Consider the following 13,038-nt stretch of genomic DNA (forward strand, 5'->3'; position numbering starts at 1 on the left):
CCTGGATTTCATACTACAGTGTATATATTATGCTATCTGCTAAAGTACCAGTCAAATAAAATAAAAGCAGAAATAACATCAGCAACAAAAAAGTTACTCGAAACGCAAGTTTTGGACGTAGTCGAGCATATGACTTGGCATTCATTGCTTGAATTAAGTATGGAATAAAGCATATAAGAATAAATACAGACATGATTCAACATGCATCTATATAGATACCGTACCTCTATCCCGTTCTGTTGGCCCGGCTGGAGGTTATTCCGGGTCTCATTTTGTGCGCTCGATATTTCTACGTCTTGGACCGAAGCAGAGATTGTATTTACACCGTTGCTTCTTGCCGCCATTATCTGTGTTGTTGTTTTGCCTTCTTTCGTTTGTACTGAAAAGTTTTAGCGACACGTTTTTTGACATTGGAAGCTCTTTATGACTCAGATACCAAGATGAAGATGTTGTTTGCTCTATAGTCAAAAGTGTTATCGATAACAAAACGCGCTGGCAAAGTTTGTTCTGTAGGCAACTTGTAAACTGAGTTTTGACGCTTGTTGAGCAATCACAATCGAACGAGTTTGTCAACAATACAAAGGACATTTTTAAATGCCATTCGGTCTTGGAATATTTAGAGCCATACTTTTTGGTTTCAGAGGAGAGCGCCCTCTAATAGGTCAACGTTCTCCTATTTAATAAAATTGGCAGAATGCATTACACATTTTGTTCATCTCCTTACACGGAAATGAAGAAAATGTACAGCATTCAGCCGAAATTCGCAATTAACGGCCGAATGTGAATTATGCAGAAACTTAGCTGAATACATTGTTTTTGTTTGTTTATGTTTACAGCAATTCCTATCATGTTCAGTAACTATACAATGAATCCCATTTCTTTACAAGAATGCTAAAAATGCATGTAACATGAGCAGTTTTCTTCATGAATCTGACGTAATGTATAGTGAGGGTGTACAACTTACTTGATCTTAGTAATATGATGAAAAGCAGTGTCATGTGACAAACAATACATTCACAATGATACAGACTGTCTGTCCTGAAAGCACCATTTACCTCAACAACAGGCTTCTTGTACTAAATGTGATAGATACAACAACATACTAAATATGACATCTGTCCTTGTTGAAATATTAAATTACGAATACCGATACATCTGTTGCTGATTGTCAGGATCGGTTAATTCCAGCCGAATATTCTTTAGTGTATCAATTTATGACTTAGGCTTTTATACAAATACTTTTATGTAGTGTTAGATAGCCTAACGAATATCTTACACCGATGTTGTTTCCGCCGACAGTTGGTAATCGATGGCGCTATCCCACTTCATAATAAAATTTTAACAGCTTTTTGCGTTTTTATCAGCGTTTTTCATTTCTTAGTATCCAAATATTTTCTTTACAAGTACGTTACTTATATTTAAAAGAAGCAATAGTTCTACCGAAGACAAATGTCAGTATTAGATTACATTCACCAGAAAGCCTTATAAGGTTGTATATGGAATCCCCTAATTATTTATATAGCGCATTATACCGACGATCTCAATGCGCTTTACAAGACAACAAACTGAGTACAAAAATACAGCTTAGTACAACAAAACTTAAAAGCTACACGAAAGGATCGACTACTTTTTACTAGGTCCAATGAGGGTATAGCACGTGAATAAGAGAGTGTTTTAGATGCTTTTAAAAATTGTCTAAGGTAGGGGTATTCCTTATGTGGGTGGGGAGAGTGTTCGAGAGTTTGAGGGCGGCAAATTGAAAAGAACCCTCACCGTACGACCGAAAGTCTTATGTTTTAATTGTTGGTGGCTTTAGGAGAATAGCACTGTTAGATCTGAATGAGCGAGTTGGAATTTGTAAGGTGAGTAAGTCATGGAAATATAGTTTGGCGCAAAACCATGAATGGCCTCGTAAGTGAGTGTGAGAAGTTTGTACTTTATGCTTTCAGAAACAGGAAGCCAATGAAGTTGGCGGAGAACTAGGTTTAATGCACTTGGGATCTGTTATCTTGGAAGTTGGAGGGTAACTAATCGGGCGGCGGTGTTTTGAATGCGCTGCAGCTTAGAGATTTGGTAAGCAGCAATTAAGACCAGATAAAAGGCTGTTACAACAGTCAGGTCTGGATGATAAAAATTAAAAAAACATGGATAAGTGTCTCAGGCGACTTTTGATCAAGATATTTGCGAAATTGGCTAATTTTTCTGATAGCTTGTGAAGCAGAGCGGCAGATATTATTTACATGAATCACCAACGTGAGTTTATCATCAAAAATAATTCCCAGATCTTTAACAGAAGAAACGGGAGATATACAAGACTCGTTCATCTTTACGGAAGTTACAGGGGTGACATTACAGAACCGTGACGAAACATGCATCAATTCGATTTTGTTGAGAATTAGTTTACACACCAAGTTTTTATTTCGTTTATGCATGATTCAAGTTTTTCAATAGTGTGATACATTTTTCATCAATATTCATTGACACATAAACTTGTATATCGTCTGCATAAATCATCCCTTGCAGACCGTGAGATGTGATCATGTTTTCAATTGGGGAGGTGTAATATGTGAAAATAAGTGATCCGAGCACTGATCCTTGTGGTACTCAATATTAAAGATAGTCGGTGAGGAATGTTTATCGTTAATGGTAACAGTCTGCGAACGGTTTGTGAACTAAGATTGTATCCAATTAAGAGTAATGCCTTCAAAACCATACTCGATGTGCAGCCTATCAAACAGAATTTGGTGGTCGAGAGTGTCAAAGGCTGCACTAAGGTCGAGAAGAGATTCTTTGTGGTTGTCAGTGGTGAGGAGAAGATCGCCATAGATGCGTATAACAGGGCAGTTCCTGTTGACTGATTCTTTCGGTAGGCAGATTGAAGGGAGATATGAAGTGAGTTAGCACATGTTTAACATTTCCAGAGTGAAGCCTTGCTGAACCCAAATGACCTGTACCCATATCCACCAAACACTATAAGGTTCTTGTACTCATTATAGAAACGCCATATAGCCATATACATACAAGCTACTGCAGTTTTCTATCTGAAAAATATCATATTTACATAGTGTTCATGTTTTGACACCTGGTAGCTATACAATACACAAGGCTAACATACCATACATGCATGAGCGCTCCTTCCATGTTCTGGTTCTGGAGAAATATACTACTTTTGATATATTCACAGTTTGCTACACACAAAGTTGAACTTCCTACAACTTCCACTTCTTGACATACTGTGTAGAACAATGTTTTCAGACTTTGACCCCTGCTGACTTTTGAGTAATATTACCAACAACAATCTCAGACCAGTTCGAACTAAGGGGAACCTACATACCAAATATGAAAAGTTATAGTACTTTGATATATATATTCACAATGTTTCACCCTCTGCTGACACCAAAATGACCTTCCAATACCAAAACAAACAGCAGGGTTCCCTTCCCATAAACTAATTACCAGGAAATCCACATGCCAAATATAAGAACTGCACATGCCAACTTCCTTGAGATATCATGTTTTACAAGAGTTACACACTTTTTCCCCCTCTGTTGACCTCAAATGACCTTTGACAGTCATGAAAAACACTACCGATCGTCTACCCACCAACGACAAGCTAAACACACCAAGTTTGAACTTCCTAAAATGTCCACTTCTCTAGATATGGTGTAAACAATGTTTACAGACTTGGACCCATGCTGACCTCAAATGACCTTTGACCATTACCAACAGCAATCCCAAACCAGTTTGACCTAAGGGGAACCTACATATCAAATATGACTTGTACCCCAGTTATCCTTCTGAAGTAAGAGTGTTTACGAGCAAGTGTCACATACTGTACACACACATTACAGTATGTCATACACACGCCATCAACGAGGTAAATGAATCTGGAGAAACTATCACACAGTAAATAAGCGGGTACGCGCGTACCATGTATGGAGGGTCATGTGATGTGTTCCAGGGTGGTACTAATATACTACTCTCCCTATTACGCATGATGATTTCACCCAACTAGTACATAAATGAGTTTGCGCGCTTAGAGCAGCAGACGACACCCGTTACCTAGCAATAACCGTGCCTGTAGCCTAACGTGATAGCTATATTCCCGTCGAACAGCATTAGGCTCTGTTCCATGGAGAATTCCGTGGTTGCACTGAACTAAACATTTCCCCACATTTCCCATTTCTACACTCACTTATAGCGTGTAGTAATAACGTTAGGCCATATGAGACAAAGCTTGCCCCTAGAGCTGTATTAATAAGTAAGATTATGTAGAAAGCCTGCCTTCATTCAAGAGAATAAGGTTGGACGTTAGCATATTAGCACTATTTCGTAGGCCTGAAGTACCAGTACCTTCTTATGCCGTTAGTTCCCATGTCCGAACCGACCAATCTTTCACGAAGTCACTAACACTGTTCTCGAACTGCTACAGAGAAATATCAGTATAGTACCACCATGGAACACATCACATGACCCTCCATACATGGTACGCGCGCACCCAATTGACATGAATCCTCCAGATTCATTTACCTCGTTGCACGCCATCACCATCCCATACAGATTCCTTCCACATTCAGCAAGGTATCAGTAAGTGATAACAGTGGTCATTTCAGCTTCATTTGCAGATGAACCATAAATTAAGAAGAAATCTTCAAACTCCAAAATGACCAAAATCTCCAGCAATGTCACATTTAGAATTCCTTCTGATATAAAGGAACCAGGAGTGGCGATTAATTTTTTTTTTTTTTTTAATAAACTGTCAACCGCATATTTTTTTTTTTAGACCTTATTGTAAGCACAATGTTGCTCTCTTTCTCTATGCATGGAAGAGCAGTATGGTTGTCTCCTTAATTACAAAATTAAGGATTTAACAAAATCAATGTTTTTTAATTACAAAATTAAGGATAATTGCAAAATTAAAATGTCTCCTTTATTACAAAACAGTGTTAGCAAGGCACTCCAGATGCCAAAGGTTGTAACAAGAAGCTAGATAAATCTCATTTACTTTACAATTTACTAATTTATCATATTCCATTTACCACAAGATTCGCTCCGGAAAAGTATTCAATGTACTTTGTGGTCTGCATATCTTCACTGGAGTCTGGAAGTAATCAACTTGAACTGTGATGTTTTCGTTGGCCTAAACATACACACACTACGTTAACTATATTACACTTTTTGGCCAATTGATGTATTTTTGTGTAAGATTATTACATCATAATAAGTGACACAATTAGTTGTGCTCAGTTACAATTTCATTTTGGTGACAGAGACCTGTTTGTTAATGTTGACCTCTCGACCTGGCACAGTCGTTATTTTCACTGTATATATACTTGATTAAACCATGTCATGTTTAAAATAAAAGCTTTCAAAGTGTTCATTATTTCCTTTTAAATTGATTTCAGGCTTGATTAAAAAAAAAGAAGAAAAAAAAGAAGAATGATTAAATATTTGGGTTTTCCTTCTCTTGGAAGCACGGCTCTGATGGAAGTACGACTAGACATGACGTCCACAGTACCAGCATGTATCGATAGTATCTATAGTAACCAACTAAACTATGTATCCAATTAATTAGCAATATTAAGCCTTGCATTAATTAGTCTCTTTCTATTAGAACTATAGTGTATACAGTACACAGTGTACAGTACAATACCACAAAGAAGTGCTCTGCCCTGTAACTATGCAATTATTCAAACAGAATTGATATTAACCCCAAAACCCCCAATAATTTAATCATGCATGCAATTGTGCCACGCTTCATCATAAATAGTTGTTGTGTATACAAGGTCAAAGGAGTGTAACTAGAGCAGGAGGTGCCATATGGTCCCCCTGTTGGCCTGTTTTCTCTTCACATAGCTCCTGATATCTCCAAAATGACCATGAACTGTGACTGGTCCTGGAGACCTTAATTATCACCCCTGACTGTATTAAAAGATAATTATATAAAAAAATTAATTTAAAAAATTCTCAAAAAAGAAAATATGAAAGGGCAAATAACCTGTAAAAGATTAAATTTAAGCATACTACAGTACCCAAATAGAAAGCAATACAGTAGCATGTACATGAAGCATACTACATAATACTACAGTAGTGCATAGATGATATACAGTGTATTTGCATATGACTTTGGTCTTCAACTCTTGAGTACTATGGCCAGGAATCACACACAACCTAGTACTTTTAGAGACTCTTTCACTTTGCCCCAACACACGAAGTAAACAATAATAACGATAATCATGTAGGTTTATATAGCGCCACTCCAAGAAACGAGTAAATACCAAAAGATGAACAACGACTCAGTCGAGCAAACATTGAATAATAATGTATGCACAGCCTGGCACACACTGACTCTCAAAACGTGTCATAACTTCAGGACCACTTGGTATGATCTGGAGAGAGGGCAGCAGACTTTCTCTTCACAGCAGCAGAATTGCGAGGGTTATGAAAGCCTCTTCTTCCTCCTACTTCATTGGAGGTTACATGGAACTGACATTGTGATGGATTAAACCGTGGAGACCCACAAAGCAGTGATACTGACGACAGTGATAACTGTGTTCCTGTGGGACGTCCTGCCTGTGATCGGATGGCGATCAGATCGTCTTCAGGTCAGATCTGATTATGAGTTTGCACAGGGTGATCGTAATTGACCCCTCAACAGTTTGTGCACGCTGTAGTAAACACAGTCTACACAGGTAATCCCAATCTGCTCCTCTCACCTTGAAAACTGACCAGGGAATGATCATGATCACAACCCCCACCCCCTGCCCAGCCCTCCCCCAGTCAGATCATAACCAAACTATCCGTGTGGACACACACGTAATCGCAATCTGCCCTCCAGACCTTCGGTGAGGGGACCAGAGAATGGATCATGATCACAAGCACACAGTAGGATTGTATAAACAAAACTCTACATGTGAAGACACACATAATCACAATCTGTTCCGCCCATCTTGACTATGTACAGTACAAAGGGAATAATAATGATCAGAGCCCCCCGGCCACCCCCCCTCGCCAGACCTTTGGTTAGGGGACCAGAGAATGAATCATGATCCCAAGCACACAGTACCGGATCGTATAAACTAAACTCTACATGTGAAGACACATGTAATCACAATCTGTTCCTCCCATCTTGACTATGTACCAGGGGGAATGATAATGACGGGAACCCCCCCCTAGTCCCATCGTAACTCAAGGCTCTATGGAACACACACGTTATCACAATCTGCTCTGTTATATCTTCATTACAGTCCAGGAAATAATCACGGAGACAGGATTGCTGGACATTATATCGGTATCATGGAACTTAAAATCTCCCTAGCTTGGGAACTTATTAGCCCCCCCAAAAAAAACTTATCTGTCTCAATGCTACTACAGCACTCTGCCATCTACAATTAGTTACCTAAACTTAAAGTATAGGAATACAGTAAGTCAAATTTTAGCACTGTCTTTGTTGATCACCATCTAGAACAGAACGTGATACAGATATTTCGAAACTCCCTGCATGTGTTCATTGCACAAGCAACTGTAGTTACAGTGTTGTACCTGTTTGACTCTACTTCTGCACTTTCCCATCTAACTACAGAAGTCTATCGATCACAACCTCAAACAGAAGGTTTCTTCCACTTTTGTGATGGATTTTCCTGATCCTTTAGGATTTGTTGTTGTAGTCAACTGAAGTCTGGAATGCCTAGTGCTACAGTATAGGTATCGGACCACAGTAAAGGTATCGGACCACAATGAGTAGTGCAAGTCCGCCTGAAAGGGTAACCCTTGCTGGACAATACCTTTAAGTGACCGACTGTATTTTAATTTTTGGGCATTTTCCGATTCATCATCATTCTTTTTGAATTTTGATGGTTGCATGCTGAAGAGGACGCAATAAACTATACTGATGGTCTAAAAATCTTGAGGACTGAAGGTGATTTTAAGGCATTTTAGAAAATCTTGGGTGAAACAAGAAGCACTTAATTTGGAGAACATCATTGTTTGGATGTGAAAATAATTGGTGATGCTCATTCATAGATACCTCAAAGTCTAAGGTATCCCAAAATGCTTTGTACAGCTGTACACTTGTACTTTTTTATGTGTGGAGCAAATCACAGTTACGGTGAAAGTTAACTGCTGATAGTCATTTTGGTGATGATTTCCAATATCACAATTTGATAATTTTGTCAGACTGCCTTCATCTTTGTTTGCCAATCAACATTCCATCGCTCCATTTGGTTGATATACATGCACATTCGGGGAAATGTGGGAAGAGATCAAACTCGAAAAGCAAAAAAACAAAAAGTAAAATACTTGAGATTGACAAACGAAAAAGTTATTTGAAGTACTGGTAGCCTGGAAAATAAAGAGGCCCATATTGCTGTAAGTTCAATGCATGGAGTACGAAACTAACTATATTGGTTAACAAATTACAATGTATGTGCACAACGTAGCTACAGCGTGTATACTCTTGTACTTGTTGTTTCATCCAAAACTGGAAGGGTTACCTGCGTACGTTCTTTTGATGACTTGGTCATCCATCAAGAAAAGACACCAATAAACAAATGTAATTATCTAGTATAGCGGCAGTTTACAAAACGCATTGAAGAATGTGTAAAGTACCAATTAAAACATCAGGCCTACCACTGTTAGATGACTTTTTGGAGAAACCAACAGAGCTGCAACATGTTGTTTCAAATGCTGCATAGTTGGGCAATCCTATGTTTTAGCAGTCTAAATTATTTCACAATCAAAACCTACTACATTTTAGGGGCCTAAATTATTATAATGTGTAATCATGTTTTAGTGCTTTATATTATTGGAGACAAGTTAGAGTGGCAGGACAGTTCGTAGAAAGAGCTTTTTTGTGGAATATGGCTCGAAATGGCGTGAACACCGTTCTGTCAACCGCTCCCCCCCCCTCCCCGTCAGTGGCGTTCAAGCCATTCTCCAGGATTCTGAGGGGAGAGGGGTTGACTGATGCATCAGCCAAGCGCGCAGCCCTATATTTCATGAAAAATGCAGTATCGTTGACAGTGCATAACCTTTAGGAGTGGTTTAAGGGGAGGGGTGACCCCTCCCGTTTGGCAAAAAAATGCAATTTACAGGTATCCAGATGCAAAATGGTGTAATATTGGTACGTTTCCCCAATTAAACTAGTGGCTTTCTCGCATCCTTTTTTCTTGGCAAAAACAGAGATATTACATGGGAATGGTTATCTAGGAGAAGGTAACCTGGGGGAGGGGTCCGAACCCCCCACTAAATTTGCCACTGGATTGGAGTGTTGAAACTCTAATTGAAATTCAAATTAGTTGCAAGATAGCAAGATTAATACCATCCACCCCACACCCCTAGCCCTGTGTATATGCCCCTGTACTGCGAGTAGTCACTAAAATATGCATCACAGGCTGTTACATGTATAAATATTTTAGACCCCTAAAATGTAGTAGGTTTTGACTAGGAATAATTTAGGCCGCCAAAATATACATGTACATAATATGGACCCCGGTGTACTAGGTTTTAGGCCCATACAAATTTTGGGAAATAATTTAGGCCGCTTAAACAAAGGATTGCCCATACTCATTGTATATAACACCAAATCGGGTGGTTTTGCAAGCATATTTGCTATGGTACTAACACTAGCCTACCTAATTTAGTATGTAAAAGCACGTGCGCAAATAAGGAAATAGTAAAAGTAAACGAAGCCTACACGTAATAAAAAGAGACACAGCCAAATATAATCAACCCAATATCTAAAAGTACGCAATATTATAACCAGTGGCGGTAGCCCTGATCGTATTTTCTCCATTATCTATATTCTTAGTCTTACCATTGGTGACATATCGGTTCTTTCAACAACCCATGTTGTATTTGAAGAATCCGCTGCTTTGTACGGTACCATTGGAGTATCAACATGGTTGCGATTATGTTCGTAGCCGAGATCGCTAGATTGGGCCATTTTCTGTACAACAAATCTAATACTTTCCAACGATTGTCGTAAAAATGCGATAACCTCGAACCGGTGATGAGAACTAACTCGAATGTAACTTGAAGAAGTCGACGAAAAGCCTGTTTTTTAGAGCATAGGGTTATACCCAAATTTCACACCACTTTTTCACATACACGGTCGATTTTATACTATCATTATTGTTTATTTCTTGTACACACACTCGTACTCGTTACCCGCCATGTGTGTTTCGCGCTAAGTAGGCTGGACCATTCACACGGTGATGAGAAATGACATTTCTGCAGGCTAGATAATATATTTTCAATACTACTTTCACGGGATTGATATCCATTATCGACAACTATTTTATCTACATATTTTATTGCAAAAATATATGTTAGTAAATTTGAGATTTGACGTATATCATCTATATACAAATACGTATTTTTTTATTGTAACACCTATTAGCAAGTCGTGTAGGCCGACCTGCGACCTGCTTTCGAAATAATGAATGATGCATGACCGGTGCATGCATGCTGCAGTAGTAACAGTTTGATTACCACCGCAAAAGCAGACGTAACAAGTGACCAATAACAGCAGCTCTTGGTTTCATTCATAACATTTAGCATGGAATCCTCGGTAGGCCAGGTAAACATTAATGTGAAGTTACTACGATATTTCTACAAGCATGGCAATTTAACGAATTAAAAGAAAGTTAAAAGATCTTCTTCGCAATTTGTTACCACCAGTAAAAGTGTAATGCCACAATTTTTTGCTAATTAATTGACCCTAAATTCGTCACTTCCCAACACGCCAAGGAGACATGTATATGATAGCTGATGACTATGGAACGCGAAAAGGGTCAACGTGAGGCGCCGTCCACTCTGAGATGGCCGTCCACTCTGAGATGGCCGTTCACCAGGCGCGTAGCCAAGGGGGGGGGCGAAGGGGGCAGCCGCCCCCCCCCCCTTGAGCATATTTTTTATATTTTTTTAATGTTTTTATGATATCGCTAGTATTTTCAAAAGAGAAAATGCTAAGATGCAACTTACAAGGCCTAGGAAGTGCCGTTTCCAGCGATCTGGGAGGCATTCTTAGCCAAAATTTTCTTGTACGCTTCGCCCCAATCATGGTGGCGCTACGCTTAGATAGTTTGCAATGCCAAATCTACAGTTTCGCCCTTCCCTTGGCAAATTCCTGGCTACGCGCCTGCCGTTCACTCAGATATCGCCGTTCAAATGCAAGCAGCCGCGTCCACTCAGAAATCGCCGTTTAACGTGAGGACGCCGTCCACTTAGAGATGGTCGTTGATACACAGACCGTCTACTCAGAGATTGCCGCGCAAACACAGCCAACCTTTCGGGAACCGTCCATTCGGAAACGGTCTTGACTTAGAAACCGTCGCGACTTAGAAATGGTCGTGATTCAGAAATCGTCCATTCAGAGATCGTTCACTCAGAGATGGTCATCCCATTTGAGTGACAGCCAAACTTGTATACTATATCGTGGGGCGGGCGGACGTGAACTTTTCAATCACAGAGTCGAGTTGCGTCGACCGCTCGCACTCGACACTCGTACTCGTTCATTGAATTTTCAATTACAAATTAAAATCGATGAACACGATGATATACAACTCGAGGAATTTGTGAAATCGGTTTCAGCAACAAAAGAATGGTAGATTTGCTTGATTGCAGTGAATCAACTGTTAAAAGAAGGCGTGCTTCTTTAGGCTTCTGGAAAAAAAGATGGATCTTTCGCAATACAAGACAAGTAATTATAGTATAAGTAAGGAGTGTTTGTGTGGCTTAAAAAGTTGAGTAAAGTATAATTAACGTTAGTATGATGAGTGTATGAGTACGGTGCTGGTATTCCTCAGCCTGCGGCCAATCCTTCATACTAGACCTGACCCTAATACTAGGTTGTTTTGACCCATTTCATTCAGTATCGGTTCTCAATCTTTGAGAAAGATTTGTGCATGTTGAGCCGACGTACAATTAAGCCCATTAATGCCACCTAAAATAATTTATGATTATTAATTCGTGATGACGAGTTGCAATTTTCCCAAAATTGTTAGTACGAATTATTATTTTGCTGTTATGAAAAAGTTCTTCGTTATATTGAAATACCACAAATGAAGAATTTTCAACATGCAATTACTCAAAATATTAATACATCATAACGAATTGTAATTTCTTAAAATTATTTTTGACTTGTTAATACAAATTATTTATTTTAATGATAATTACGGTCAGGCGCGGCGGAACGGAAATATTATTGGGGGGGCTAATGTGTGGAGACTATCTAAGCGGAGCGCCACCATCGGTTGGCGCGGAGCGTACAAGAAAATTTGGGGTTTTTTTCAAACCCCCAGATGGCCGGAAACGGCACTTCCCGAGTGTTTTATGCTGCGAATACCTGGCCCTAAAATATGGGTCTCAAGCCTGCAATTTCTCAGATTGCACGTAAAGTCTGTAAAAACATTGTAATTTGTATATTCGATGGTGTTTTAAGAGAGTAGCTATTACTCGTAGTGTACTCGCAAATACGTTTTTGAGTGTAGTAAGGGCAGTGGCGGGGCTAGGGGTATTGGTCGGGGGGGGCAAGAATGGTCTGTAGGGACGCTTTCGACACTATCTAAGCGGAGCGCCACCACAGGTTGGCGCGGAGCGTACAGAAAATTTTTGAGTAAAGATACTCCCGAGATTGCAGGAAATGACCCTTTCCGGGGCCTTGCTAATTTGCAGATAAACGGAGAATAAATAGGTGTCGTCGCCATTTTGTCGGAAAATACACCGACAGAATATGACAAATGTCAATAGGTATATGAGAGCGCAATAAAATAGTCAAAAATCGCGAATAAGTAAAAAGTAGTGAAAAGCTGAAAAGGGCGCCAGCAGTCCATTTGAGTCCGTCGGGGGGGGGGGGGCATCCGCCCCTGACTGTATATATGGACGCTCGATCCGCCACTAAGTAAGGGGATGTTGGAGAACTGGCTGAAATGAGGCAAGTCATTGGCCTAATACGAAGTTGTGTTACGCTTACCGGTACTCACACTCACTGCTTCTACTTTTCACGGGTCGTGAAGACGCGGTTGGGATGACAATGTG

At 39.6% G+C, this 13,038-nt stretch overlaps 1 protein-coding gene across 2 annotated transcripts in view; it reads right to left on the reverse strand.

The window, feature by feature from the left end:
* LOC139961463 (solute carrier family 23 member 1-like) overlaps positions 1-10,147 on the reverse strand; it is a 35,844-nt gene extending 25,697 nt beyond the window's left edge. Inside the window, exon 1 of one of the 2 annotated variants that reach the window (XM_071960646.1) lies at positions 9,815-10,147. In XM_071960646.1, the coding sequence (XP_071816747.1) occupies positions 9,815-9,943 (129 nt within the window). In that variant the 5' untranslated portion in view covers positions 9,944-10,147. Of the gene's footprint in view, positions 1-224; positions 533-9,814 lie in introns of those variants that run through there. The other variant, XM_071960648.1, reaches the window with a different exon arrangement.
* Positions 10,148-13,038: the final 2,891 nt, after the last annotated feature.

Source organism: Apostichopus japonicus, chromosome 20 (assembly GCF_037975245.1).
Source record: "Apostichopus japonicus isolate 1M-3 chromosome 20, ASM3797524v1, whole genome shotgun sequence".
NCBI classification, from domain to species: Eukaryota; Metazoa; Echinodermata; class Holothuroidea; order Aspidochirotida; family Stichopodidae; genus Apostichopus; species Apostichopus japonicus.